Source organism: Triticum urartu, chromosome 3A (genome assembly GCF_056163025.1).
Source record: "Triticum urartu cultivar PI428250 chromosome 3A, HENAU_Tu73, whole genome shotgun sequence".
Lineage (NCBI taxonomy): Eukaryota > Viridiplantae > Streptophyta > Magnoliopsida > Poales > Poaceae > Triticum > Triticum urartu.
In genome coordinates, this window is record NC_141875.1 from 44,888,159 (window position 1) to 44,915,907 (window position 27,749).

General features: G+C 46.1%; 3 protein-coding genes across 6 annotated transcripts; all 3 read right to left on the reverse strand.

The window, feature by feature from the left end:
• Window positions 1-11,151: 11,151 nt before the first annotated feature.
• Window positions 11,152-17,243, reverse strand: LOC125551593 (putative disease resistance protein RGA3). Of its 4 annotated transcripts, none has more exons than XM_087546240.1 (6): window positions 16,480-17,243; window positions 15,899-16,393; window positions 15,388-15,556; window positions 15,186-15,283; window positions 11,761-14,879; window positions 11,152-11,502 (listed from the first exon to the last, which is right to left on the reverse strand). In XM_087546240.1, exon 5 carries the CDS (start codon window positions 14,749-14,751, stop codon window positions 11,782-11,784), a length of 2,970 nt encoding a protein of 989 aa, XP_087402366.1. In that variant the 5' UTR covers window positions 14,752-14,879; window positions 15,186-15,283; window positions 15,388-15,556; window positions 15,899-16,393; window positions 16,480-17,243; the 3' UTR covers window positions 11,152-11,502; window positions 11,761-11,781. The 4 variants fall into 4 exon arrangements, with proteins under 4 accessions (XP_087402366.1, XP_048570804.2, XP_048570803.2 ...); XM_048714847.2 differs by having other exon boundaries at window positions 15,388-15,712; XM_048714846.2 differs by having other exon boundaries at window positions 11,778-14,879; window positions 15,388-15,741.
• Window positions 17,244-19,177: 1,934 nt separating this feature from the next.
• LOC125542655 (putative disease resistance protein RGA3) lies at window positions 19,178-25,296 on the reverse strand. The gene is given in 6 exon segments (XM_048705776.2): window positions 19,178-19,735; window positions 19,858-21,708; window positions 21,711-22,928; window positions 23,209-23,307; window positions 23,410-24,632; window positions 24,896-25,296. Coding segments are annotated over 2 exon segments (2,967 nt in total). The 5' UTR covers window positions 22,831-22,928; window positions 23,209-23,307; window positions 23,410-24,632; window positions 24,896-25,296; the 3' UTR covers window positions 19,178-19,735; window positions 19,858-19,861.
• A 1,646-nt stretch (window positions 25,297-26,942) lies between these two features.
• LOC147978364 (uncharacterized) lies at window positions 26,943-27,523 on the reverse strand. The gene has a single exon (XM_087546241.1). The coding sequence runs from the start codon at window positions 27,521-27,523 to the stop codon at window positions 26,975-26,977; it is 549 nt and encodes a 182-aa protein (XP_087402367.1). The 3' UTR covers window positions 26,943-26,974.
• Window positions 27,524-27,749: the final 226 nt, after the last annotated feature.

Here is a 27,749-nt window from a genome sequence, read left to right on the forward strand (position 1 = left end):
AAACCCCCCAACCTTTTAATACCGGTTGGTGACACCAACTGGTACTAAAGGGCTCCCTGCCCCCGAAGCTGGCTCATGCCACGTGGTTGCCCTTTAGCACCGGTTCGTGTTGAACCGGTACTAAAGGGGGGGGGGGGCTTTAGTGCCTACACTTTAGCACCGGTTACCAAACCGGCACTAAAGGGCCTTACGAACCGGTGCTATTGCCCGGTTCTGCACTAGTGCTTAGGGCCCAACTGCCCTAGGGTTTGCCCCCCTCCCCTCTTGGAGGCGCCTTGGGCCTTGGTGGGAGGCGCCCCAGCCCACCTAGGGGCTGGTCCCTTCCCACTATTGGCCCATGTAGGCCTCCGGGGCTGGTGGCCCCACCTGGTACGTTACTGATAGCACCCGAAACTTTTCCGGTGACCAAAACGGGACTTCCCATATATAAATCTTTACCTCCGGACCATTCCGGAACTCCTCGTGACGTCCGGGATCTCATCCGGGACCCCGAACAACATTCGGTAACCGCGTACATACTTTCCCTATAACCCTAGCATCATCGAACCTTAAGTGTGTAGACCCTACGGGCTCGGGAGTCATGCAGACATGGCCGAGACAACTCTCTGATCAATAACCAACAGCGGGATCTGGATACCCATGTTGGCTCCCACCTGCTCCACGATGATCTCATCGGATGAACCACGATGTCAAGGATTCAATCAATCCCGTATACAGTTCCCTTTGTCTATCGGTACGATACTTGCCCGAGATTCGATCGTCGGTATCCCGATACCTTGTTCAATCTCGTTACCGGCAAGTCTCTTTACTCGTTCCGTAACACATCATCCCATGATCAACTCCTTGATCACATTGTGCACATTATGATGATGTCCTACCGAGTGGGCCCAGAGATACCTCTCCGTTTACACGGAGTGACAAATCCCAGTCTCGATTCGTGCCAACCCAACAAACACTTTTAGAGATACCCGTAGTGCACCTTTATAGCCACCCAGTTACGTTGTGACGTTTGGCACACCCAAAGCACTCCTACGGTATCCGGGAGTTTCACAATCTCATGGTCTAAGGAAATGATACTTGACATTAGAAAAGCTTTAGCATACGAACTACACGATCTTGTGCTAGGCTTAGGATTGGGTCTTGTCCATCACATCATTCTCCTAATGATGTGATCCCGTTATCAACGACATCCAATGTCCATGGTCAGGAAACCGTAACCATCCATTGATCAACGAGCTAGTCAACTAGAGGCTTACTAGGGACATGGTGTTGTCTATGTATCCACACATGTATCTGAGTTTCCTATCAATACAATTCTAGCATGGATAATAAACGATTATCATGAACAATGAAATATATAATAATAACTAATTTATTATTGCCTCTAGGGCATATTTCCAACAGTCTCCCACTTGCACTAGAGTCAATAATCTAGTTCACATCGCCATGTGATTAACACTCATAGGTCACATCGCCATGTGACCAACATCCAAAGAGTTTACTAGACTCAATGATCTAGTTCATATCACTATGTGATTAAGACTCAAAGAGTTCTGGGTTTGATCATGTTATGCTTGTGAGAGAGGTTGTAGTCAACGGGTCTTGCCATATTCAGATCCCTATGTATTTCGCAAAACTTTATGTCATATCGTAGATGCTTCTACCACGTTCCACTTGGAGCCATTCCAAAATGTTGCTCCATTATATGTATCCGGTATCTCTACTCAGAGCTATCCAGATAGGTGTTAAGCTTGCATCGACGTAACTCTTTACGTCGAACTCTTCATCACCTCCATATCCGAGAAACATTTCCTTATTCCTCTAAGGATAATTTCGACCGCTATCTGGTGATCCACTCCTAGATCACCTTTGTACCCTCTTGCCAGACATGTGGCAAGGCACACATCTGGGCGGTACTCAGCATGGCATACCGTATAGAGCCTATGACAAAAAGCATAGGGGACGACCTTCGTCCTTCCTCTTTCTTCTGCCGTGGTCAATCTTCGAGTCTTACTCAACTTCACACCTTACAACTCAGGTAAGAACCCCTTCTTTGACTGATCTATTTTGAACTCCTTCAAAAACATGTCAAGGTGTGCGTTCTTTGAAAGTATCATCAGGCGTTTTGATCTATCTCTATAGATCTTGATGCCCAATATGTAAGCAGCTTTATCCAGGTCTTCCTTTTAAAATCACTCTTCAAACAACCGTTTATGCTTTCCAGAAATTCTACATTATTTCGAATCAACAATATGTCATCCACATATACTTATCAGAAATGTTGTCGTGCTCCCACTCACTTTCTTGTAAATACAAGTTTCTAGAAAACATTGTATAAACCTAAAAGATTTGATCACTCCATCAAAGCATATATTCTGACTCCGAGATGCTTGCTCTAGTCCATAGAAGGATCGCTGGAGCCAGCATACCTTTTAGCATCCTTAGGATCGACAAAACTTTGATTGTATCACATACAACCCTTTCTTACGAAAACTGTTAAGAAAACTTGTTTTTGACATCCATCTGTCAGATTTCATAATTGAAAAATACAGCTAATGCTAACATGATTCCGACAGACTTAAGCATCGCTACGGGTGAGAAATTCTCATCGTAGTCAACTCCTTGAACTTGTGAAAAGACTCTTTCCCACAAGTCGAGCTTCATAGACGGTAACATTACCGCCCACGTCCGTCTTCTTCTTAAAGATCCATTTATCTCAATGGCTCGCCGATCATCAGGCAAGTCCACCAAAGTCCATACTTTGTTCTAATACATGGATCCTATCTCGGATTTCATGGCTTCTAACCATTTGTTGGAATACGGGCCCATCATCGCTTCTCCATAGCTCGTAGGTTCATTGTTGTACCACTCTGGAGTAGTACATATCCTTGTCGACCTATGATGTTCGATAGCAACTTGATCCGAAGCTTCATGATCACTATCATTAACTTCCTCTTCAACAGACGTAGGCGCCACAGAAAACATCTTTCTGTGTTGCATCACTCTCTGGTTGAAATAAAGGTTCGACAACCTCATCAAGTTCTATCTTCCTCCCACTCAATTCTTTCGAGAGAAACTCCTTCTCGAGAAAGGACCCGTTCTTAGCGACAAATAATTTGCCCTCGGATCTGAGATAGAAGGTATACCCAACTGTCACCTTTGGGTATCCTATGAAGATGTGTTTATCCGCTTTTGGGTTCGAGCTTCTCTGGCTGAAGCCTTAAGCATCGCAGCCCCAAACATTAAGAAACGACAACTTTGGTTTCTTGCCAAACCATATTCATACGACGTCGTCTCAACGGACTTAGATGGTGTCCTATATAAAGTGAATGCAGCTGTCTCTAATGCATATCCTCAAAATTAAAATGGTAGATCGGTAAGAGACATCATAGATCGCACCATATCTCATAAGGTTCGATTACGACGTCCGGGCACACCATTACCCTGTGGTGTTCCATGTGGCTTCAACTGTGAAACAATTCCACAATGTCTTAAGTGTTTGCCAAACTCATAACTCAGAAATTCTCATTGATCAGATCGTAGGAATTTGATCTTCTTGTTATGATGGTTCTTAACTTCACTCTGAAATCGCTTGAACTTTTCAAATGTTTCAGACTTGTGCTTCATTAAGTAAATATACCTATATCTACTCAAATCATCAGTGAAGATGAGAAAATAGCGATATCCACCGCACGCTTCAATTCTCATTGGATCACACGCATCAGCATGTATGATTTCCAACAAGTCACTTGCCCATTTCATTGTACCTGAAAACAGGATCTTAGTCATCCTGCCCATGAGGCATGGCTCGCATGTGTCAGGCGATTCAAAATCAAGTGACTCTAAACATCCATCAGCATGGAGTTTCTTCATGCATTTTATGCCAAAATGACCTAAGCGGCAGTGCCACAAGAAAGTGGTACTATCATTATTAACTCTACATCTTTTGGTGTGAACATGTGTATTACCACGACCGAGATTCAATGAACCATTCACATAGGGTGCATGACCATGAAAGGCATTATTCATGTAAACAGAATAAACATTATTCTCTAACTTAAATGAATAACCGTATTGCAATGAACATGATCTAATCATATTCATGCTCAACGCAGACACCTGATAACATTTATCTAGGTTCAATACTAATCCCGAAGGCAGATGGAGCATGCGATGGTGATCTCATCAACTTTGGAAACACTTCCAACACACATCGTCACCTCGTCCTTAGCCAGTCTCCGTTTAGTCCGTAGCTTTTGCTTCAAGTCACCAATAATAGTAACTGAACCGGTATCCAATACCCAGGTGCTACCAAGAGTACTAGTGAGGTACACATTAATAACACGTATATACTTTGTTGAAGTTGCCAGCCTTCTTATCTATCATGTATTTGGGGTAGTTCCACTACCAGTGATCGTTCCCCTTACAATAGAAGCACTTAGTCTCGGGTTTGGGTTCAACCTTGGGTTCCTTCACTGGAGTGGCAACTGGTTTGCCATCCATGAAGTTTCCCTTCTAGCCCTTGCCCTTCTTGAAACCAGTGGTCTTGTTAAACCATCAACACTTGATGCTCTTTCTTGATTTCTACCTTTTGCGGTCTTAAGCACCGCGAACAACTCTGTGATCATCTCCATCCCTTGCATGTCATAGTTCATCACGAAGATCTAGTAGCTTAGTGATAGTGACTAGAGAACTCTATCACTCACTATCTTATCTGGAAGTTTAACTCCCACTTGATTCAAGTGATTGTAGCACCCAGACATTCTGAGCACATGCTCACTAGCTGAGCTATTCTCCTCCATCTTGTAGGCAAAGAACTTGTCAGAGGTCTCATACCTCTCAATACGGGCATGAGCCTGAAATCCCAATTTCAGCTCTTGGAACATCTCATATGTTCTATGGTGTTCAAAACGTCATTGGAATCCCGATTCTAAGCCGCAAAGTATGGTGCACTTAACTATCAAGTAGTCATCAGGACGTATCTGTCAGATGTTCATAACATCCACAGACGACGCTGGAGGGGTTGGCACACCGAGCGGTGCATCAAAGACATAAGCCTTCTGTGTAGTAGTGAGGACACTCCTCAGGCAACGGACCTAGTCCGCGTCAATGCTTACAATATCTTTCAACTTAGTCTTTTCTCTAGGAACGTATTAAAACAGGGAGCTAAAGCGTGAGCTATTTATCCACAACATATTTGCAAAGACAATTTAGACTATGTTCATGATAATTAAGTTCATCTAATCAAATTATTTAAAGAACTCCCACTCAGATAGACATCCCTCTAGTCATCTAAGTGAAACATGATCCAAGTCAACTAGGCCGTGTCCGATCATCACGTGAGACGGACTAGTCAACATCGGTGAAGATCTTCATGTTGATCGTATCTTCTATACGACTCATGCTCGACCTTTCGGTCTTCCGTGTTCCGAGGCCATGTCTATACATGCTAGGCTCGTCAAGTCAACCTAAGTGTATTGCATGTGTAAATCTGGCTTACACCCGTTGTATTCGAACGTTAGAATCTATCACACCCGATCATCACGTGGTGCTTCGAAACAACGAACCTTCGCAACGGTGCACAGTTAGGGGGAACACTTTCTTGAAATTATTGCGAGGGATCATCTTATTTAAGCTGCCGTCGTTCTAAGCAAATAAGATGTAAAACATGATAAACATCACATGCAATCAAATAGTGACATGATATGGCCAATATCATTTGCTCCTTTTGATCTCCATCTTCGGGGCTCCATGATCATCGTTGTCACCGGCATGACACCATGATCTCCATCATCGTGTCTTCTTGAAGTTGTCTCGTCATCTATTACTTCTACTACTATGGCTAACGCTTTAGCAATAAAGTAAAGTAATTACATGACGTTTATGTTGACACGCAGGTCATAAATAAATTAAGACAACTCCTATGGCTCCTGCCGGTTGTCATATTCATCGACATGCAAGTCGTGATTCCTATTACAAGAACATGATCAATCTCATACATCACATCCTTTTGGCCATATCACATCACACGGCACATGCTGCAAAAACAAGTTAGACGTCCGCTAATTGTTGTTGCAAGTTTTTACGTGGCTGCTATAGGTTTCTAGCAAGAACGTTTATTACCTACGACATAACCACAACGTGATATGCCAATTTCTATTTACCCTTCATAAGGACCCTTTTCATCGAATCCGATCCGACTAAAGTGGGAGAGAAAGACACCCGCTAGCCACCTTATGCAACTAGTGCATGTCAGTCGGTGGAACCAGTCTCACGTAAGAGTAAGTGTAAGGTCGGTACGGGCCGCTTCATCCCACGATGCCGCCGAATCAAGATAAGACTAGTAACGGCAAGTAAATTGACAAAATCGACGCCCACAACAACTTGTGTTCTACTCGTGCATAGAAACTACGCATAGACCTAGCTCATGATGCCACTGTTGGGGATCGTAGCAGAAATTTAAAATTTTCTACGCATCACCAAGATCAATCTATGAAGTAATCTAGCAACGAGGGGAAGGAGAGTGCATCTACATACCCTTGTAGATCGCTAAGCGGAAGCGTTGCAAGAACGCGGATGAAGGAGTCATACTCGTAGCGATTCAGATCGCGGTTGATTTCGATCTAAGCGCCGAACAACGGCGCCTCCGCGTTCAACACACGTGCAGCCCGGTGACGTCTCCTACGCCTTGATCCAGCAAGGGGAGAAGGAGAGGTTGGGGAAGACTCCGTCCAGCAGCAGCACGACGGCGTGGTGGTGGTGGAGGAGCGCGGGACTCCAGCAGGGCTTCGCCAAGCACTACGATAGACGAGGAGGGAGAGGGGTAGGGCTGCGCCAAGAGAGAGATCGAATCGTATGTTGGGCAGCCCCCATACCTCAAGTATATATAGGGGGAGGGGAGGGGGCTGCGCCCCCTCTAGGGTTCCCACCCCAAGGGGTGCGGCAGCCCCAGATCCCATCTAGGGTGGCGACCACAAGGGGGAGAGGGGGAAGCGCACCTGGGGTGGGCCTTAGGGCCCAACTGCCCTAGGGTTTGCCCCCCTCCCCTCTTGGAGGCGCCCCAGCCCACCTAGGGGCTGGTCCCTTCCCACTATTGGCCCATGTAGGCCTCCGGGGCTGGTGGCCCCACCTGGTGGACCCCCGGGACCCTCCCGGTGGTCCCGGTACGTTATCGATAGCACCCGAAACTTTTCCGGTGACCAAAACGGGACTTCTCATATATAAATCTTTACCTCCAGACCATTCCAGAACTCCTCGTGACGTCCGGGATCTCATCCGGGACTCCGAACAACATTCGGTAACCGCGTACATACTTTCCCTATAACCCTAGCGTCATTGAACCTTAAGTGTGTAGACCCTACGGGCTCGGAAGTCATGCAGACATGGCCGAGACAACTCTCCGGTCAATAACCAATAGCGGGATCTGGATACCCATGTTGGCTCCCACCTGCTCCACGATGATCTCATCGGATGAACCACGATGTCAAGGATTCAATCAATCCCGTATACAATTCCCTTTGTCTATCGATACGATACTTGCCTGAGATTCGATCGTCGGTATCCTGATACCTTGTTCAATCTCGTTACCGGCAAGTCTCTTTACTCGTTCCGTAACACATCATCCCGTGATCAACTCCTTGATCACATTGTGCACATTATGATGATGTCCTACCGAGTGGGCCCAGAGATACCTCTCCGTTTACACGGAGTGACAAATGCCAGTCTCGATTCGTGCCAACCCAACAGACACTTTCAGAGATACCCGTAGTGCACCTTTATAGCCACCCAGTTACGTTGTGACGTTTGGTACACCCAAAGCACTCCTACGGTATCCGGGAGTTGCACAATCTCATGGTCTAAGGAAATGATACTTGACATTAGAAAAGCTTTAGCATACGAACTACACGATCTTGTGCTAGGCTTAGTATTGGGTCTTGTCCATCACATCATTCTCCTAATGATGTGATCCCGTTATCAACGACATCCAATGTCCATGGTCAGGAAACCGTAACCATCCATTGATCAACGAGCTAGTCAACTAGAGGCTTACTAGGGACATGGTGTTGTCTATGTATCCACACATGTATCTGAGTTTCCTATCAATACAAGTCTAGCATGGATAATAAACGATTATCATGAACAATGAAATATATAATAATAACTAATTTATTATTGCCTCTAGGGCATATTTCCAACAGGGGGGCGGGGCGGGGGAGAAGGAGCCGCACCGGACGCCGGCCGGGACGGAGGTGAGCAACAGGGGGGACGCAAGGGGGACTCGGGGGAGCAGAGAGGATCGATCGAGAGAAGGGGGCGGCGGACGATGGGACTGGGGGAATCGGGAGGCCCCTGGGGAGCCAGATCGAGGGCACTAGAGAGCTGGGCCTAGGGCACCCAGGTGGCCCAGCTCCCATGGGCCGATCCAGCTGGGGGAGGCCCAGTCGGCGGGAGCCGAGGGTGGGCCAGGCCGGGGCCCAGCACACCCGGCGCGGAGGGGGCCTGGCCCAACAGGCGGCGTGGGTTGCACGCGCGTAGGGTTTCCCCTCCCGCGGAAGGCGCCGCCGCCACCTCCGGCGCAGTACCGGAGTGAGCCAGCGACCGGCGAGATGGAGCGAGGGAGGGCCGGAAACGGAACGCGGAGGAGCCGAAGGCAGCGATGAACGGCCGGAAGGGCGACAGCCGCCACACCGGGAGCAAGGGCACAGGGCCGCTGCGAGCCGTGGGCGGCGTCGGGGGCGCCACCGGGCCGGCAACGGGCACCGGACGGCACCAGGAGGAGCGGGCGGCGCCCCTTTCGGAGCGGCCGGCCACGCCCCAGGTCCGAGCGTGCCGGCGGCAAGCAGCCCCGGCCCTCAACGCCGCGCCTTGGCAGCCATTGGCCCGAGACTAGCTCAAGGGCAGCGCCTGCACCCACGACGGCCGCGAGCCGATGGCAGAACCCCGCTCCTGGGGGGCTGAGCCACCGGGCCGGCAGGGCCGCGCGGAGCGGCGCGAGGGGGTGGCGGCTGGAGAGGCATGCGGGGGGAAGGGAGGCTCGTCGGCCAGATCCACCCAGCGCAGCCGGGGGGTGTGGGAGGAGGGAGAGGGGGGGACCGGACACGGGGGCCGCGGCAGCCGTCGACAGCGGAGGGGACGGAGCCACGAGGGCCGGGGAGGGACAGGCGACGAGAGCACCGGCGAGGACGCCAGACGTCGCAGCCGGGAGCGCGTCATCCCGGACATCGCCAGGAGAATCGCCGGAAGCCGAAGCCGCCATCTCTTCCTTCCCTATAGGAAGTTACAACCACCGTGCATGGCACCATGCATTTGTGAACACATTTCCTCAAGACTGACTTAAGACCAGTCAAATTGGTTGTCATCAAGACTGACTCATGGCCACCTAATGAAACACGCCTTTCTTGTAATCAAACACGACTTTTTCAACATTTTCTTCCCACCTTCCTCGTTGTAAATTATCAATACTTGTATATAATAAAAAAGGGCAATCTGCAGATTTGCTGATATAAAATATGACCAATGTAGGGATCCCCTTTTTCTTCACTCCATCCCGCTTTCAGACCTGCAAATTGGAAGCTCTTTCTGCCTACGAGGGAGGCTACGACAACCGGCTACAGTCAGCAACCATACGAGTCTACTAGGAGCAAACATATCGTAGGAAAGAATACACGCATGATTCCCTGGGCATTTCATCAAACAGTTGATATGCATCTACTTACTCGTTGCAATAGTGCCAAATATCCAAGAAGATTTCAGCCAAGGAGTATCCAATCATTGTAGTTACTCTACTTACGCCTCGGCCAGGCAACGTAAGACGGTGGAAACAAAAAATTGAGGCTTACCGCAGCCTGTTGCAGGATAAGGGGCTTGCTTACACAGCTTACTGCTTACGTGGTTGAAGCAGCAGCCACCGGCGGCAGACGAACAATGCGGATCTCGCTATTTTTCGCGGTGCCCGCGAACGCTCAAGATCTCGATGAGGTGCACGTAGGGGACGCCGTCCTTGGAACGGGCGGCGGCTGAGGGGCAGGGCACCGCCGGCAGGCCTGTCGTGCGGCATCTCCTTCTCCTGCTGCTGCACGGAAGCGGAGAAGGAGAAGATGATGTGGGATCCGACCATGGCTTAGGCGGCGAGCACGCGAAGACGGGCGGCTTTGCCCTTTCTTTGATGGCGCGCGTGCTGTATCTCTCAAACCCTCTCTCAATTTATCACCCAAATCGCCTTACTAGAGCATGTTGTTTTTTGCGGCTAGTGCGTGTTGTTACAAGAATCATGGGCGCCGTGTAGATTGTGAGGGGACACTTTTAACTTGGTAGAGTGATATTAGTTGCATCTTTCATATGGTGTCTAGCTTGCATTGTTTCTAATTTGTTGAAATGTCTTCTGCTTAATATATATACATTATAGGTGTGAATATGCCAACACCAGTGGGTCTAGCAGACCTTCAGCGTGCACCACATGTGCATGTTGTAGAATCCGTCGTTGTCTTCTTCCGCATCTTCTTCAGGAACAAACAATGTACTGATCTTGGCGGACCCTTCTATCATCGATACCACCACGACGCCGGACAATGCTAGCCTCCTGCACCTTCCGCCAAGACTCATCGTGTCGATACTGTAGATGGCACACCGTTCCATCTCGGTCACTGCACGAGAAGAGAAGCATACGAAGACCTGTGCCTAGCCACCAAGCCAAACAACTGTCCTTCCGTGTTCGGTCTAGACTTGTAGCGCTTGTCAGCAATGTTGCCTATGTCGACCACGTCCGGAGGTCCCCCGAAACGAGGTCCTAGACAACGACTGCAGCTCTACTGCGTTGGTCCTTAAGGGCACGTGCACAAAGACTTGCCCGCTATCATCGGCAAGGTCAAGCCGGCTCCGATAGGGGGGCGGCGACAACGACACATCATTTTGGTGGCGGTGGTGGCCGTTCGGTACTCTTGAAATTTCGATGTAATTTACTTTTGATGAACTTTGATAATAGATCTGGATATATTTCAAAAAAAAAGATGGCGGTGGGCTCGCTCGACCCTGGTCCGGATTCGGCATATCAGCATTAAAAAGGTGCCGTTCCATGCTTAAGCAACATGTTAAGCAGACATCTATCCAACCATAGGTACACCATTATTATTACTCAATCAATCCAGAAATCAATGAACCAAAAGAATATAAAAAAACGATGAAATAGTCCTTCAGAGCACAACTTGCTATAGTAATAAAAATGCAGCAATGACAGTTGGCTATAATCAGCTTCAGGTTTGTCATGCCATTTTTGCTGTCAACCTTATTTATCCTCTGTAGGTAGTCCAAGTGAAATATTCACCACACCAAAACCAAAATGGTAGAAAAAACAACAACATTACAATCTACCATTTGACAAACAGATACCTTCCATTGCCCTGCTCCGATCAAAGAGCTCCATTGCGCTTCAAGGCTTCACAAAATCTTTTAGTATTTTCAGATACCCATCATGTCTTCATTACGCCCCGCTCTTGTACCGTAAGGCTGTAACAAGAGTAATATGTTGAAGGTCTCTTTGGTTTGTATTAATGAAATGAATTTCAGAACAATGCTGCTATGCGCAGGACACATGCTAGCCGATTTATGCACGGCGTTTAAGATCAAGCCGTACATGCATAGGACTAAAGAGTTGACAGCCGCTGGATTGATTTGTCGTGCAAGGATCGGTCCATAATTATCGTGTGTGAAGCAGTTTCGATTTCAGATTAATAAAGCAGTAGAAACAGAGCAAGTTTCTCTTACCTATTAATTTCACTGACCTGTCTAGTTATAGAGGGATTCATCCGGGAAGATATTATGCCCATCTGTCGCAACATGGACTAGGATGCCTTGTTCTTCTTCCGCTAGACAATTCCTAAACACTTGGGCATGCAGGCAGTCAATCATGTACACATGTTTCAGCGAGCACAGGTTCTCTGTGTGATCCAGCATTGGGCAGTCCTGTGCAAACAGGTCCTGCAGCTTACAAAGGTTGGAAATCCTCCTTAAACATGTGTTGTTCTTCACCTTGAGCCACACAACTGCAGGAAGGTCGACAACTTCTTGAAGCTTGTGAGCACCTTCAATGTGGATTCTCTTCAAATTAACAATCATGTACATGTCTTGAGGCAGAGCTCTCAGTTTGGGGCAATCAAAAAGCAGCAGACGCTTAAGGCAAGGCATCAAAGAGAGCTGTTGAGAGTTGTCCTCCATGTCACCGCACATATTTCTTATGTTCAGTGACCATTTTTCCAAATTACCCATGCTAACGAGGCGAAGCAGTTCAAGTTTTGGGAAGAAAGCCGCTGCACTTCTGACACCTTTCCCCAGGAGTTCTGTGCCAATAGTTACAACTTCATCTGCACCTTTAATGTGAAGAACTAGCAATTCTGGCATCTGACCTGCTGGTGGAAGCACTGAACATGATATACACTCATTCAGGTGCATGTGACACAAACTTGGCATATTAAGCTCTGGTTCCGAACATAGCCATTCTGGGAACCTTATGCCCGGGAACCCATCAATATAAATATATACTAGGCTTGGTGAAGGAATAAGCATATCAAAGACTTGCTGAATTCTCTCAACCACACCAGTCTGGTAACGGGTTCTCTCTCCGGTACTGCCCATTGTGCAACCCAGTCTCAGTTCCCTAAGATTATGACTGTTCTTCAGTACAAGTTCACCCACTGGTGCTGCTTTCTCTAGCTGCTGGACCCACAGACGTTGGATATTGGGGAGGCGTCGCAATTCGTCCAATCTGAATCCAGTCCCACTCTCGAAAACTCCTTTTAGGCTATAGAGCTGCTGAAACTTTGCAATTCCTTTTGGAACATGATCAATTGCAGTCCAGTCTAACTGCAAAAAACTTATGTTGGACAGCCTCATGAGACCAGCTGGCAGGCTATCCAATTGACGACAACCAAGCAAAGAAAGGTATTCAAGGCTGATGAGCCTTCCCGTGGACTCCGGAAGTTTGTTAATCTCCGTATAGCTCAGATCTAGCAACCTCAACAACACCAAGTTTCCCACTGAGTCTGGTATGTCCTTGATGCTTGTCCCTCTGAGAACCAAGACACGGATATGCTCAAGCTTTCTGAAAATATCCTTGCGAATTGACTTGAAGTTCTTGTTATTAAAAAGTAGGAGGCTTCTCAAGCACTTGTGCTCTTCTAGAGGGGGGATTTCTTCTATAGCATGGCTGATACCTAAGCGGCGCAGATTCGACATGGAATTGTTACTTTCCGCATTCATGAACAGGGAGTGATCCTTTGTCAGATATTGCCCAAGTGACCTCAATAAATCATGCATCGTTGACTCACCTTTATCTACAAACATAGGTATTGGTTGCAGAAGATTCCTCCTAATTAGTTCAAGGTAATACTCTTCAGCAATTTCATGTATTGAGTAGTCATGCTCTTTCCTCACAAAACCTTCGGCAACCCACCAGTAAGCAACATCATCACGGCCTATAGCAAAATTAGGAGGCAACAAAGCACACCAGAGAAAACACTGCTTGAGTTGAGGGGGTAAGTTGCTGTAACTTAAATACAGGGGACCTCCAAGTTCTTTGGGGAGTCCATGAATGGACCATTTACTCTCTCGGATGCTCTTCCATTCAGCAACTGTTCTTTTGGTAGATAGAACACCTGCAACAACCTTGATGGCCAGAGGGAGACCATCACATTTCTTTACAATGTCATACCCAATATTCTTGAATTCACATATTTGCTCGGATGATTGAAAGGACTTCTTCATAAGAAGTTCTAAGCCATCACCGTAATTCATTTTGTTTACTCGGTGGATATATGTTGCATGCATTTCTGACAAAACATGCAGGTCTCTTGTGGTGACAAGGATATGGAAGTTCAAGGCTCTCATAAAAGGCGATAGAAGAAGATCAATCCAGACATCAGATTTCCACACATCATCCAGCACAAGAAAAACACTCTTTCCTTTGATAGTGTCCATTAAAAGTGGTAGAAGCTCAGTCTTGGTCTCTAATTGATCACACTTTTCTCCAGCCATTCGTATTGCCTGCTTTATCAACCCGGTCTCTGTGTAGCTCTGTGAAATGCACAGCCATATATGAACTTGGAATTTCTCTCTTATCATCTGATCATTATATATCTTCTGAGCTAACGTTGTCTTACCAATGCCTCCCATTCCTTGAATCCCCAGAACACTTGTACTATTCTCATGGCAGCCACTGACAATCATTTGTACTATGTCATCAACTGATTGTTTGATTTCTCTTCCAACAACCTCTAGTTCATCTATAGGAGATGTCTGATTTCTGTCCACAGTTGTTACCTGGAACTGTTGACGAATGGATCTATCCAAGCTGAACATCTCTGTGTTCATTTTAATCTCATCAAGCTTTTCATTTATGTCCTTAATTCTTCTAGCCACCTTGTGATCAAATAAAAGCTTTTCAAAACAAGAGACCATAGGCTGATTGAAACAGAGGGATCTAGCTGGTAGCAAAAATTTCTGTGATTGAACCATAACAAGATCTATGATGACATCAACATCAAACATAACATCACTCATGTTCTTCCACCATGCCTCTATCTGTCTATCTTCCATGGCCAGAGCTTCCGCATCCTCACGAACTGCGCGGAAGTGTTCCAGATTTTTCTTCAGCCTTTTGATGTCCTTTTTCACGCTTAGTGTCATCACAATCTCATCTTCAATAAGCTGACTCAGCCTTGTCAAAAATTTCGAAGTAAGAGCATCCAAAACTGTGCCCATGGTGCCCAAACCAGTGGATTCTGACTTTGATGCAAGTGTGCCTCCTTTGATGTTTCGCAGGCCTTATGCTGTGTGAGTTCTACCCTCCTCCGTTCATCACAGGATCATTGTCCAAACAATGCTCTTCTCTGCATAAGTCAGTCATAATTTATGTCATCACACCAAGCTCAAGAAACACCCCCCCCCCCCCCTCCACCCCCGAAGACAAATTCGTACAAGAAAAACAATGGGGCACACTAGTTCTTTTTGTAGAATAAAATAGCCTCATCACATTAAAAAAAATCCTTTATAGTAATCGACAAAGTGAAACCCATGTGGCAGATTTTTATAAATCAAGAACGAATAAGATTTCAAACTTCGAAAAATCAGGATCTTGAAAGCAGCGACACAGGAGTTTGCAGTGACAGAGAATGAAGGTAAACTTAAGATTGTACCTTTCTCCTCCATTGACAGATGAAAAAAGGAGCTGAGCACGTGATGGCGGCACTTCCTATGATTTTATGGTTGAAGCCATGATCATTTGTGGAGACATCTGGATAAATAAAAGATGGATGGTTGCCCCAAGCCAGGACCATATAAGAGGCCATATGTGCAATTCAGGATTTCAGGCACGGGGGATAAAAGAAGCAATCGTACCACAGTATACATGAGCGGCTTTGACTCCAGCCTAGCTGAGATCTTGCTTGGTTGCACAGACTAGCTTCTTGGATGCTTGCTCCCACCTCATGGCTGCTTCGTTTACATGGAAGGTGGGAAGACTAGCCGGTCTGTCTCTTGTCAAGCTTGTCTTAGGACCGATCCGTCCCTGTCATAGCCACACAATCAAACATGTGTTTCTTTGCATTTTCCTTTCCACCTTCCAACTTGCAAGGTGAAGACCCTTTCAGTATCTATCCTTTCCTTGATTTTACTGAGATTCCAGATCTGCAAGTTCGAAGCTCTTTCTCCTTATGACAACCAGCTACAGGAACCATACGCCAGAGACTTCAACTAGGAGCAAATATATTTGCGAAATACGCACACATGTTTATTTGGGTATTCATCAAACAATTCATAAGCAAAACTAAAGAAAGCGTGGAACCCAGATACAACTCATAAGCAAAACTAAAGAAAGTGACAGAGAATGAAGGTAAACTTAAGATTGTACCTTAATAAGATTGTAATGACAGATGTGAGAAGGAGCCGAGGAAAAGGCAGCTGCGCAGTGGTGGTCTCTTGCTGAGATGAACAGCGAAAGGATTCTTGCAAGCCAGGAGCCCAGGACGATGTAGTATATGAAATTCAGGGTAAGAAAGAAGAACCGGCCATGGTGTAGACAAGCAGCGGCGGCCCTGCTCCAGTTGGGAAGTGGTAGAAGGGGGATCTGTTGCTTAGGTGAGATCAAACAGCTCTTGTTGGATGGTTGCTCATCAGAACGTCAAATGCAGAATCGGTCACCTGATCAATTTCTTACAGTATCTGCATCGGATTCCATTAGTATGAAATTAGCCAGGAAAGGACAATCATTGATGCACTTGAAGTCCTTCAGTCTGTTTAGTTTATTGATCCATAATATAGTATGGTTGTCCTCATCTACTTGCACTGACAAGGCCTGGGTTAGGTGTAGAATCATTATATAGCAAGTGCCAACTTGGCTTGTCTCCTAGTACAAGGTTGCAAGATTTTGATTAGGGTAGCGATTTTTTAACGCAGAAAACACGTAGCGGCGAGTGAGATTAGGAAGCGCACCTGAGCATTTCGTCGAACAGCTCGCATGCATCATGTGACTGAGTTGTTGTCTCAAGCAAATATTCAACGGAATGCTAGCATCCAACTGTTTCCGTTCCTGCTCTCCCTGCGTCTCACGAGTCACCGAAGCAATCAGGGAGGCATCAAAGTTAGTCATAAGAAAACGATGGAAGTAATATGCTAGAAGGGGCTTATACAGTCAGGCTCAGCAACCACCGGGGCGGTGGGCAAGGGCAAGCAAGCCGGCGAGACCGGTCAAGGCTTGGAAAATGCAGCGAATTTCGTTTAAACCAAGAAACAGAGGAGCAGCTGGTGAGATTAGGAAGCGCTAGCGAGCATTTCGTCGAACAGCTCGTGTGCATCCGCTCATCTGTTGTCCCAAACATTTGTATTCAGTGGAATGAATGCTAGAGCAGTAGAGCAGCAACCACCGGGCGGTGGGCAAGCCAGCCGGCGACACCGACCAACAATCACATGGCGGTTGGTCCTCCCATGAACCGAGCAATGAACGAACGAGCAGAGCAGAGCAGCTGGCCCGGAACAATGAGCCGGCAAGTCCGAGGCAGCGAGCTGCTCGTACTAGATCGGGGTGATGCGGCACGAGCAGATGGGAGGCGGCGAGAGCAGTTTGGAGCCGGCCAGCCGGGGACCGGGGATGCCGACGCCGAGAACCCACCACGGCGAGGCTCAACCCTGCCAAAAAAAAAAATTGTGTTGATTAACTAAGCTTGACTAATAACCCTGCCACCGCAATATACTTTCTTGGAGAAACAGTAAAAACTTCTGCTGTGGCAAGAAAACGCTACCGCTATACAAAGTTCTCGCGGATGGCTATATTGGCATATCATTCGTTAGTGAGTGAGTCAAAATCTTCTTATTATTCGGACACGTGTGACATATTAGAGATTCGCCCACACATTCTGTGTGGCATAATCAGGAGGCAGCCCATACAGGTCATGTATAAATGAACATTAGAACTGCCTACATGTGTGGGCGCATCTACTTCGTGCCACACGTCCAATAAGTACTCCCTCCGTTTCAAAATAGATGACCCAACTTTGTATTATTAGTACAAAGTTGAGTCATCTATTTTGGAACGGAAGAAGTACTACTCATCCCTACCCCATGCGTGTGGCACGAAGCAAATATGCACACACGTTCTGGCGCAGCTACGTTAGTTACCGTGGAATGACGCTTTAGTTACCAATGCATCGGCTGAAAAGAAAAAGCACAAATATTTTACCTCTTCGACATTTCATCGACCACTTGGCGGCCACAAACCCGAGCGACGGCACGGGCCGAACGCACTAGATAAGGGGGGGGGGGGGGGGGGGGAGGGGGGAGGGTGGCTAGAGACGGGGTACGAGCAGCCGGACAAGGACGAGGTGTCGGACTCGCCATCTTCTTTGCCTCCGCCCTGGCGAGCACCTTCATGACCACCGTCGGCTTCATCGCCCGCTTGCCATCGACCGGATCAAGGTGATTGCGCCTTGTCGCCACCGGGGCCGTTGTGGCCTTGCCACCGCCCTTGCTTCCGGCCTTGATTGACGATGTGGCGACCCGAAGCAAGTTTTTGCTCCCCAACCTATTCCTTCGTGCGGGCGGCGGCATTGCGCTAGCGGTGGTGGCCGGCAGGGTGGCAGAAGGGTTGTGGAAGGGTCTTGATGTTACATTCCAAAAGGAATCGGGGGCAATGGTGGCGAGAATGGGCGGCCGCGAGAAGTGGTGGTCGGTTAAGTGGGCAGGGAGGCCCGACAATTTTATTTTTTTACTCTGGGAGGCCACCTTAAGTATATTTGAGAGAGTTGGGTTGCTTTTTACGGCCGACTCTTATAATATTTACTCCTTTTAACGGTTTGAGAGGTCGGCTAGGTGCGCTTAACTCCTCAAAGGTTCTTAAGGGATAAGTTAGAGATTCTCTTCATAAACGTTTTTTTAATGAGGGTTTCGTTGTTCCAACAGTACAAATAGGTATTTTTTATACAAAGGATTTTTATAGAAATATTTGAAGGATTGGACCATTTTTGGATTTTTTATGTTAGTTGTTTAATTTGTACGACTGTGTCATGTAGGAAATTTTCGTAAGTTTTCTAAGACTATATTTCATAGGAAAACTTTGAATCTCTTGAAAAATAATACTTTTGAAATGTACTCTTTCCGTCCGCGAATAAATGTACTTCTAGCTTTTGTCTTAAGTCAAAGTTTTAAAATTTTGACCAACTATATACAAAAGAATAGTAACATATATGACATCAAATTGATATATTATGAAAGCACAATTCAAAACGAACCTAGTGATAGTAATTTAGTGCCATAAATGTTGCTACTTTTTCCTATAAAGTTGGTCAAAGTTTTAAAACTTTGACTTAGACAAAAGCTAAAAGTACACTTATTCGTGGATGGAGGGAGTAGTGCCAATAAATCTGGAGACCTTTTTTTTCCAAGGTTCATTCCAACAGATCAAACAACCAAAATGATTTATTTTCTTCTTCTTAGAATTCCTATACGATCTTTTGAATCAAAGAGGTCTAAGTAGCTACAAAGCCAAAAATACTATTATTACTAGCAGTTTGGATCGCCTTAATTTTTCACTCCCAAGATAAGAAACACAACTCCAAACATATTCCAGATGAGTGCCTGCCTAATTCCATGCACATATTGACAAGCATAACAAAGGTGCAGCTCCATGCTTAAGCAGTTAAGCTAAGCAGGCATCTGTTTAACTTTCCCTGATACCAGATAGTCACGTTCCTCAAAGTGATAGTACAAAAGCCATTTGAAAATCAACCATAGGTACGCCATTATCATTATTCAATCAATCCAAAAACTAATGAGCTTCTGACGCCGTTTTTGTAGGCAGCCCAGGTGAAATACTCACCTGAACTCCACAAGAACACACTAAAAGAACAAATGTTACAGAGAAAAAGCAACAGCATTTCACTCCAGAACTCAACAAACAGGGACCTCCCATCGTCCGCCTCCAATCGAAGAGCTCCATAGCACTTCAAGGCTCGAAGATATGATGAAGGATTCTGAGGAATCCCCGAGCAGCAGCTCCCTGCAAAAGGCCATATCCGTAACCAATCTGATATTTTGAGCGGCCATGTAAAACAGAGAAAAGGCAACAACACTGCACTCCAGCATTCGACACTCCCATTGCCTGTCATCAAAGAGCTCCTTGCACTTCAAGGCTTCACAAAATTTTGAGTATTCACAACTAACCATCATGTCTTCAATACGAACCGATCTTGTAAGCCTGTAAGAAGGAAAATAATTAAAATAATTTCAAGTGAGTGTCCACAGTTTCAGAACCAAAAAATTAGAATAATAAAGTAGTAGAACTAGAGCAAGTTTTTCTTAGCCCGCTATTCCACTCACCTATCTAATTATAGAGAGATTCATCCGGGAAGATATTACGTCCATCTGCTGCAACATGGACTAGGATGCCTTGCTCTTCTTCCGCGAGACAATTCCTGAACTCTTGGACGTGTGGGCAGTCAATCATGTACACCCTATTCAGTGAGCACAGGTTCTCTGCCTGATCCAGCATTGGGCAGTCCTGTACAAACAGGTGCTGCAACTTACAGAGGTTAGAAATCCTCCTCAAACATGCGTTGTTCTTCACCTTGAGCCACAGAACGGCAGGAAGATTGACAACTTCTTGAAGCTTGTGAGCACCTTCAATGTGGATTCTCTTCAAATTAACAATCATGGACATGTCTTGAGGCAGAGCTCTCAGTTTGGGGCAATCAAGAAGCAGCAGACGCTTAAGGCAGGGCATCAGAGTGAACTGCTGAGAGTTGTCTTCCATGTCATCAAGCTTATTTCTTATGTTCAGTGACCATTTTTCCAAACTACACATGCTAATGATGTGAAGCAGTTCAAGTTTTGGGAAGAAAGCCGCTGCACTTCTGACACCTTTCCCCAGGAGTTCTGTGTCAATAGTTACAATTTCATCTGCACCTTTAATCTGAAGAACTAGCAATTCTGGCATCTGACCTGCTGGTGGAAGCTCTGAACATGATACGCACTCATTGAGGTGCATATGACACAAACTTGGCATATTAAGCTCCGGTTCTGAGAGTAGCCATTCCGGGAATCTTATACCCAGGAACCCTTCCAGAAAAATATATACAAGGCTTGGTGATGGAATAAGCATATCATAGACTTGCTGAATTCTCTCAACCTCATCAGTCTGGTAACGAGTTCTCTCTTGCGTACTGGCCACTGTGCAGCGCAGTCCCAGTTCTCTAAGATTATGACTGTTCTTCAGTACAAGTTCTGCCCCTGGTGCCGCTGTCTCTAGCTTCTCAACCCAAAGACGTTGGATATTGGGGAGGCGTCTCAATTCATCTAATCTGAATCCAGTACCACTCTCAAAAACTCCTCTTAGGTTGTAGAGCTGCTGAAACTTTGCAATCCCTTTTGGAACATGATCAACTGCAGTCTGTTCTAATTGCAAAAAACTTATGTTGGACAGTCTCATGAGACCAGCTGGCAGGCTATCCAGATGATGGCAACCAAGCAAAGAGAGGTATTCAAGGCTGATGAGGCTTCCTGTGGACTCTGGAAGCATGTTAATTTCAGTATAGCTCAGATCTAGCAACCTCAATAGCACCAAGTTCCCCAGTGACTCTGGTATATTTTGGATGCTTGTTCCGCTGAGAACTAAAATACGGATATGCTCGAGCTTTCTGAAAATTTCCTTGTGAATCGACTTGAAGTTCTTGTTATTAAACAGTAGGAGGCTCCTCAAACACTTATGCTCTTCTAGAGCGGGTATTTTTTCTACAGCATGGCTGATGCCTATGCGGCGCAGATTCGACATGGCATTGTTATTTTCCGCATTCATGAATAGGGAGTGATCCTTTGTCAGATATTGTCCAAGTGACCTCAATAGATCATGCATTGTTGACACAGCCTTGTCTACATACTTTGGTATTGGTTGAATAAGATTCCTCCGAACTAGCTCAAGATAATACTCTTCAGCAATTTCATGTACTGAGAACTCATGCTCTTTCCTCACAAAACCTTCGGCAACCCACCAGTAAGCTACAGCATCACGGTGGATTTCAAAATTAGGAGGCAATAAAGCACACCAGAGAAAGCACTGCTTGAGTCGAGGGGGTAAATTGTTGTAACTTAAATACAGTGGGCCTCCAAGTTCTTTCGGGAGTCCATGAATGGACCATTTGCTATCTCGGATGCTCTTCCATTCGGCAACTGTTTTTTGGTAGATAGGACACCTGCAACGACCTTTATGGCAAGAGGAAGGCCATCACATTTCTTTACAATTTCATACCCCATATTCTTGAATTCACTTATTTGCTCGGACGACTGAAAGGACTTCTTCATAAGCAGTTCTAAGCCATCATTGTAATTCATTTTGTTTACTTGGTGGGTATATATTGCATGCATTTCTGACAAAACATCCAGGTCTCTTGTGGTGACAAGGACATGGAAATTAAAGGCTCTCATGAAAGGCGATAGAAGAAGATCAATCCAGACATCAGATTTCCACACATCATCCAGGACAAGAAAAACACTCTTTCCTTTGATAGTGTCCACTAAAAGTGGAAGAAGCTCAGTCTTGGTCTCTAGTTGATCACACTTTTCTCCAGCCATTCGTATTGCCTGCTTTATCAACCCGGTCTCTGTGTAGCTCTGCGAAACGCACAACCATATATGAACTTGGAATTTCTCTCTTATCATCTGCTCATTATATATCTTCTGGGCTAACGTTGTCTTACCAATGCCTCCCATTCCTTGAATCCCCAGAACACTTCTACTATTCTCATGGCAGCCACTGACAATCATTTGTACTATGTTACCAACAGATTGTTTGATCTCTCTTCCAACAACCTCTAGTTCATCAATAGGGGATGTCTGATTTCTATCCACGGTTGTTACCTGGAATTGTTGACGAATGGTTCTATCCAATCTGAACATCTGTGTGTTCGTTTTAATCTCATCAAGCTTTTCATTTATGTCCTTAATTCTTCTAGCCACCTTATGATCAAATGAAAGCTTTCCAAAACAAGAAACCATAGACTGATTGCAACATACCGATCTAGGTGGTAGCAGAAGCTTCTGTGAATGAACCATAACAAGATCTATGATGACATCAACATCAAACATAACATCAGTCATGCTCTTCCACCATGCCTTTATCCGTCTATCTTTCATGGCCAGAGCTTCCATGTCCTCACGAACAGCGCTGAACTATTCCAGATTTTTCTTCAGCCTCTTGATATCCTTTTTCACGCTTAGTGTCATCACAACCTCATCTTCGATAAGCTGACCCAACTTCGTCAAAAATTTCGAAGTGAGAGCATCCAAAATTGTGCCCATAGTGGGCAAACTAATGGACTCTGACTTCGATGCAAGTGCGCCTGCCTTGATGTTTTGTGGGCCTTGTGCTGTGCAAATTGTCCACACAATGCTCTTCTCTGCATAAGTGAGTGATAATTTATTTTTATTTCATTACAACAAGCTCAAGAACCTTCGAGACTTAAATTCCTACAGGAAAAACTGTGGGATACTCTTTACTTTTTTTATGAATAAAATACCCTGGTCACATTCCAAACAAATCCTGTGTAATCTACAAAGTGAAACTTATGTTTCCAGACCACTAGTAAATAAGATATCAAATTTGAAAAAGTCAGGATCTTAGAGCAGCAACACATGAGCCTGCAGTGACAGAGAATGACACGTAACTAAAGGATGTACCTTTCTACTCTTTGATAATGAAAGAAGGAGTCAAGGACGTGGCGGCAGCACTGTCTAGGATTTAGTGGTTGAAGCCATGATCAGTGAATGCTGAGACATCTGCATCAATAACTGATGAATGGTTACCCAATGCCAGGATCATATAACTATAAGAGGCCATATGTGCAATTCAAGCACGGGGGATAGAAGAAGCAGCCATACCACTGTATAGACGAGCGGCTTTCGCCATACTCCTGTGCTCCAGAAGGAAAATCTCCTGCCTAGGTGAGATTTAGCTTGGCCACACAAACTAGCCTGTTGGATGCTTGCTCACACCTCATGGTTACTTCATTACATGGAAGGAGGAAGACCAGCTGACTGTTTTCTTGTCAAGCCATAGGACCTGTCCGTCCCTGTCACAGCCACACAATCAAGCACACCTTTCTTGTCATCAAACACGTCCTTGTTCGCATTTTTCTTCCCACCTTCCTCATTGTAAATTCCCACTAATGATGAAATAAAAAATGGACAAGTGTTGTTGCAGAATTACAAGGTGAAGGCCCTTTCAGTAATTATCTTTTTCCATACATCCACTTGCTAGTAAAATATATGAAAAATGATGCCCCTTTTCTTGATCCTAGTCAGATTCCAGACATGCAAGTTCGAAGCACTTTCTTCTTACGACAACCAGCTACAGGAACCACATGCCATAGACTTTAACTAGGAGCATATATATTGTAAAAAGTGGACAGATGATTATTTGGGCATTTCATCAAACAATTCATAAGCAAAACTAAAGAGCATGGAACCAAGATATGATACTCAATTTTAAAGGAATAACGCCATACCTTTCGATTTTAACGGCAGATGCGAGAAGTAGTAGAGACAAAGGCGGTGGTCCAGTGGTGGTCATTCTCCGCAAGCCAGAAGCCCAAAATGTAGCATATGCAATTCAGGCTCGCGAGAAAGAAAAACCGGCTGACAAGAAAGGAATTGGTCACCATGCCTCGGTGTAGACGAGCAGCGGTGAGCCTGCTCCTGCTGGGAGGTGGTAGAAGAGGAATCTCTTGCTTAGGTGAGATCAAACTACCTCTTGTTGGATGGTTGCTCATAGAGTCACACGCTAAGCCACTCCTGCCTACACAGTCAATTCGTCAACCCAGCAGCTGGAAGAAGAGAACCTACCAATCCCCCAAAGTCAAATGCAGAATGGCTACCTAATCAATTTCTTATAATATTTGCATCAGATTCGTTTAACATGAAATTATCCAGAAAAGGACAGTCATTGATGCACTTGAAGTCTTTCGGTCCTTCTATCTTAATCAGCCAATAACATTTCAGCCATAATATACTAGTATGGTTGTCCACTTGTCCTCATCTACTTGCGGCAAGACCTCGGTTCGGTGCAGAATCATTACATAGCAAGTGCCAGCTTGGCTTGCCTCCTGCGAAGTTGCAAGATTTTGATTAGGATAGCGAATTTTTCAACCCAGAAACAGAGGAGAGGTTAGGAAGCGCGCATGAGCATTTCGTCGAACAGCTCGTATGCATCCACTGATTTCCAAACAAATATTTCAATGGAACTCCTGCCATTTTCGATGATGCTCTCTCCTTGTGCCTCAAGGCTGACGAGTCGCCAAAGCAATCAGGGAGGCGGTCTATGTTAGTCAACACAAAACGATGGGAGTGATACGAGAACGGGGCTTACAGTCAGGAACCACCGGGCGGTGGGCAAACCAGCCGGCGAGAACGATCAACTTCAAGGAGGGAGGTCGCGATTTGCAAATCCGCTTCCGCCGCCGCTTGACTCCCACAATCGCATGGCAGTTGGTCCTTCTCCCTTGAACCGGACGCCGAACGAGCGAGCAGAGCAGAGCAGCTGGCCCGGAACAATGAGCCAGCTAGTCGAGGCAGCGAGCTGCTCGTACTCGATAGGATTGATGCGGCACCGGGAGATGGGCGGCGACGAGAGCAGTTTGGGGCGCGGGGCCTGGGACGCCGACGTCCAGCATCCACCGCGGCGACATGCCGCGCTTGGCGGGGGTCGGCGGCCTGTGTCGTCCTGCAACTCTGATTGCAAACACGAGTCATGTTCTATTGTATTTTTTTTTAACATCAGTACAGACACAAATGCTCATATATACGCGCATACACTCATCCTAGAAACGCACATCCTACCCCTATAAGCATGTCTTGTAGTCGACAGAAACGTCTCCTCTCACTCAGAGCGTATCGCCGAAAATCCTGAAATAATTCAGAATAAAAATAAATGCGAGCTGCAGCCTGCAGGACTTGAACCCTGATGGGCTGAAGATACCAATGTTCACCTAACAATCCAACCACAGGTTGGTTTGCATGTTCTACTGCATCTGTCTCTAATGATATCTGATGGGGTAAACTCACGCATTCAGATGCACCCTTTCACATTACCTCACGTAAGGAGTATTTCACATCTTACATAAGTGATATATTGGCCAAGTGAAGATAGAAAGTAGTGGTTCATCAACTACTGTTGGCAAGAGCTCATATATGCACTAGAAACTCAGTGACTATAACTTGATCCATGTTTAATAGTATGGATGTGTGCGCCATGTGATGCAGAGGCTAGCGTAACCCCTTTTTAGAAAATGCATTGAGACAAACACAAGTTGTAGATTAGTACTTGATGATGTGAGGCGTGTTTTCAACATAAGATTGAATTTATCGTCATGAGCAAGTTTGATGATACCAAGTAACCTAGTTACTTCGGCAAAATAAAGTGAAAGATCACCAAAGACTTTTTGATCATGGCTCGAATAAGTAGGCAAGGTTTTCTCTATGTGACTAATCATGCGATGAAGTGTCGAAACATTGCTGAGAAAGAGCATTCAACTGACTTTGTGGCACAAGATCCTTGGGCATATGAGTGAGAAAGGCATGCATGCTCTTGCTCACATTGAATACCTTCCTAAGTTGAAAGTTATATCTTTGAAACCATGTGCACGTTATTTTTGTTATGTCGACACGAATGAGAACTGCGGACCATGAAAACAGTGCAGGATTGTCGGAGTCTGCCGAGTCAGGATTTTGGAGATCCTATGACCTTACTCAATCTCTGTCACAGTGTGTGATGACGACCTTCGCTGTTGGGATCCTTTGGTGGCAACTGACTGTGGCCGTGACTCAACGACCAGCTTGTAACAGGATCTTGACTTGCTTGGCATTCCACATCCAGACCATGTTATGCACGCAACATCTGGAATCGTGGAAAGTGATGGCGACAATACATGATGACTTCAATTTGATGGTGCTTCTTCAATACTTGAAAATTCAAGGTCTGGCCCTATTTGATTATACCTCATGCCGTCCGTCGAGACCCCCATCAACGCCAGCATGCTCATCCATGTGCTCCTTGCACCCCGCAGACGCCGCGTGAGAGTAGAGGAGTACGAGCGAGAGGAATTGGAAGGTCAATTTACGGTTCTTCTTTGCCACATCAACATGGACCGGTCAAAATCGGGGTGAGGCAGCACCAAAACCGATCAAAACAAGAGGGGGAACTTGTCCGGTTTGAAGAGTTGGGGATGTAAGTTGTCTAGTTTTATAATTGGGGACCAAATCTATACTTCGACAAGAGTTGAGAACAAAAAGTATACTTTTCTCTTAATAAAATCTATAAAAGAATATATATATATATATATTCCATTTGAGTTTTTTTTCTTTCGGCAGGTAGAAAAAAATGCAGTCATAAATACTTTTTGGTGGAAACAGAAGAAATAAAATCGACAAGCTATGCATTAACTACTCTTCATCTTGGCGATCCCGCACGGTGATCATGAAGCGTCTCCGCGATGTCGGCGGCCATGGCAGACATCCAGTCGCTAGCATTGTTCCCATCCGACACCGGGTCCTTGGGGGTCGAGTTCCCCTCCATCAGCGCCAGCTCGCAGTAACCCGGCTGGTACGAGGCGTCCTTGAGCGCCAGCCACGCCGCCTCGACGCGGCCCGCGCGGAGGTCGTCGACCGCGCCAACGACCCATCCGTTCATGTCCCTGTACATGTCCAGGCACTGCTGGATGCTGCCAACGAGGTCTCTGAGGGCGCGCACCGTCGACGTGACGTTGGCGGCGGTGAGGCTGGCCGCGACGACCGCGAGCCCCCGTGCGTCGGCGGCGAAGGTGGCCCTTGGATCGGCCGAGAGCATGTGCACGCAATAGTGGTATAAGGTTTTCCAGGTGTACTTGGTGGCCGCGGCGCACGTTAATTTGATGAGGGGGGACGCGCGGCGGGGCGCAAGGCCTGACACCCCGGCCGCCCCGAGGAGAAGGAGAAGGGGTATGTGCTGATGGATAGCCATGGCTTCTTCACCGATCACTTGTGCGGAGTGTGGATTTTTAGAACATCTGCACCCGGGCCTGCTATCTTGACTGTATAATATTGCTTTAAGATATGTGCAACACAACTAACTTTTTATATGAAATTTTCTCTTTTTTGTTTCTCTTACATAGAACATGTCTTGAAGTTCAAACCTTTGCGGCGTACAAAACATTCTATCTAGAATCTAGGATGATCAGAAAGATTTA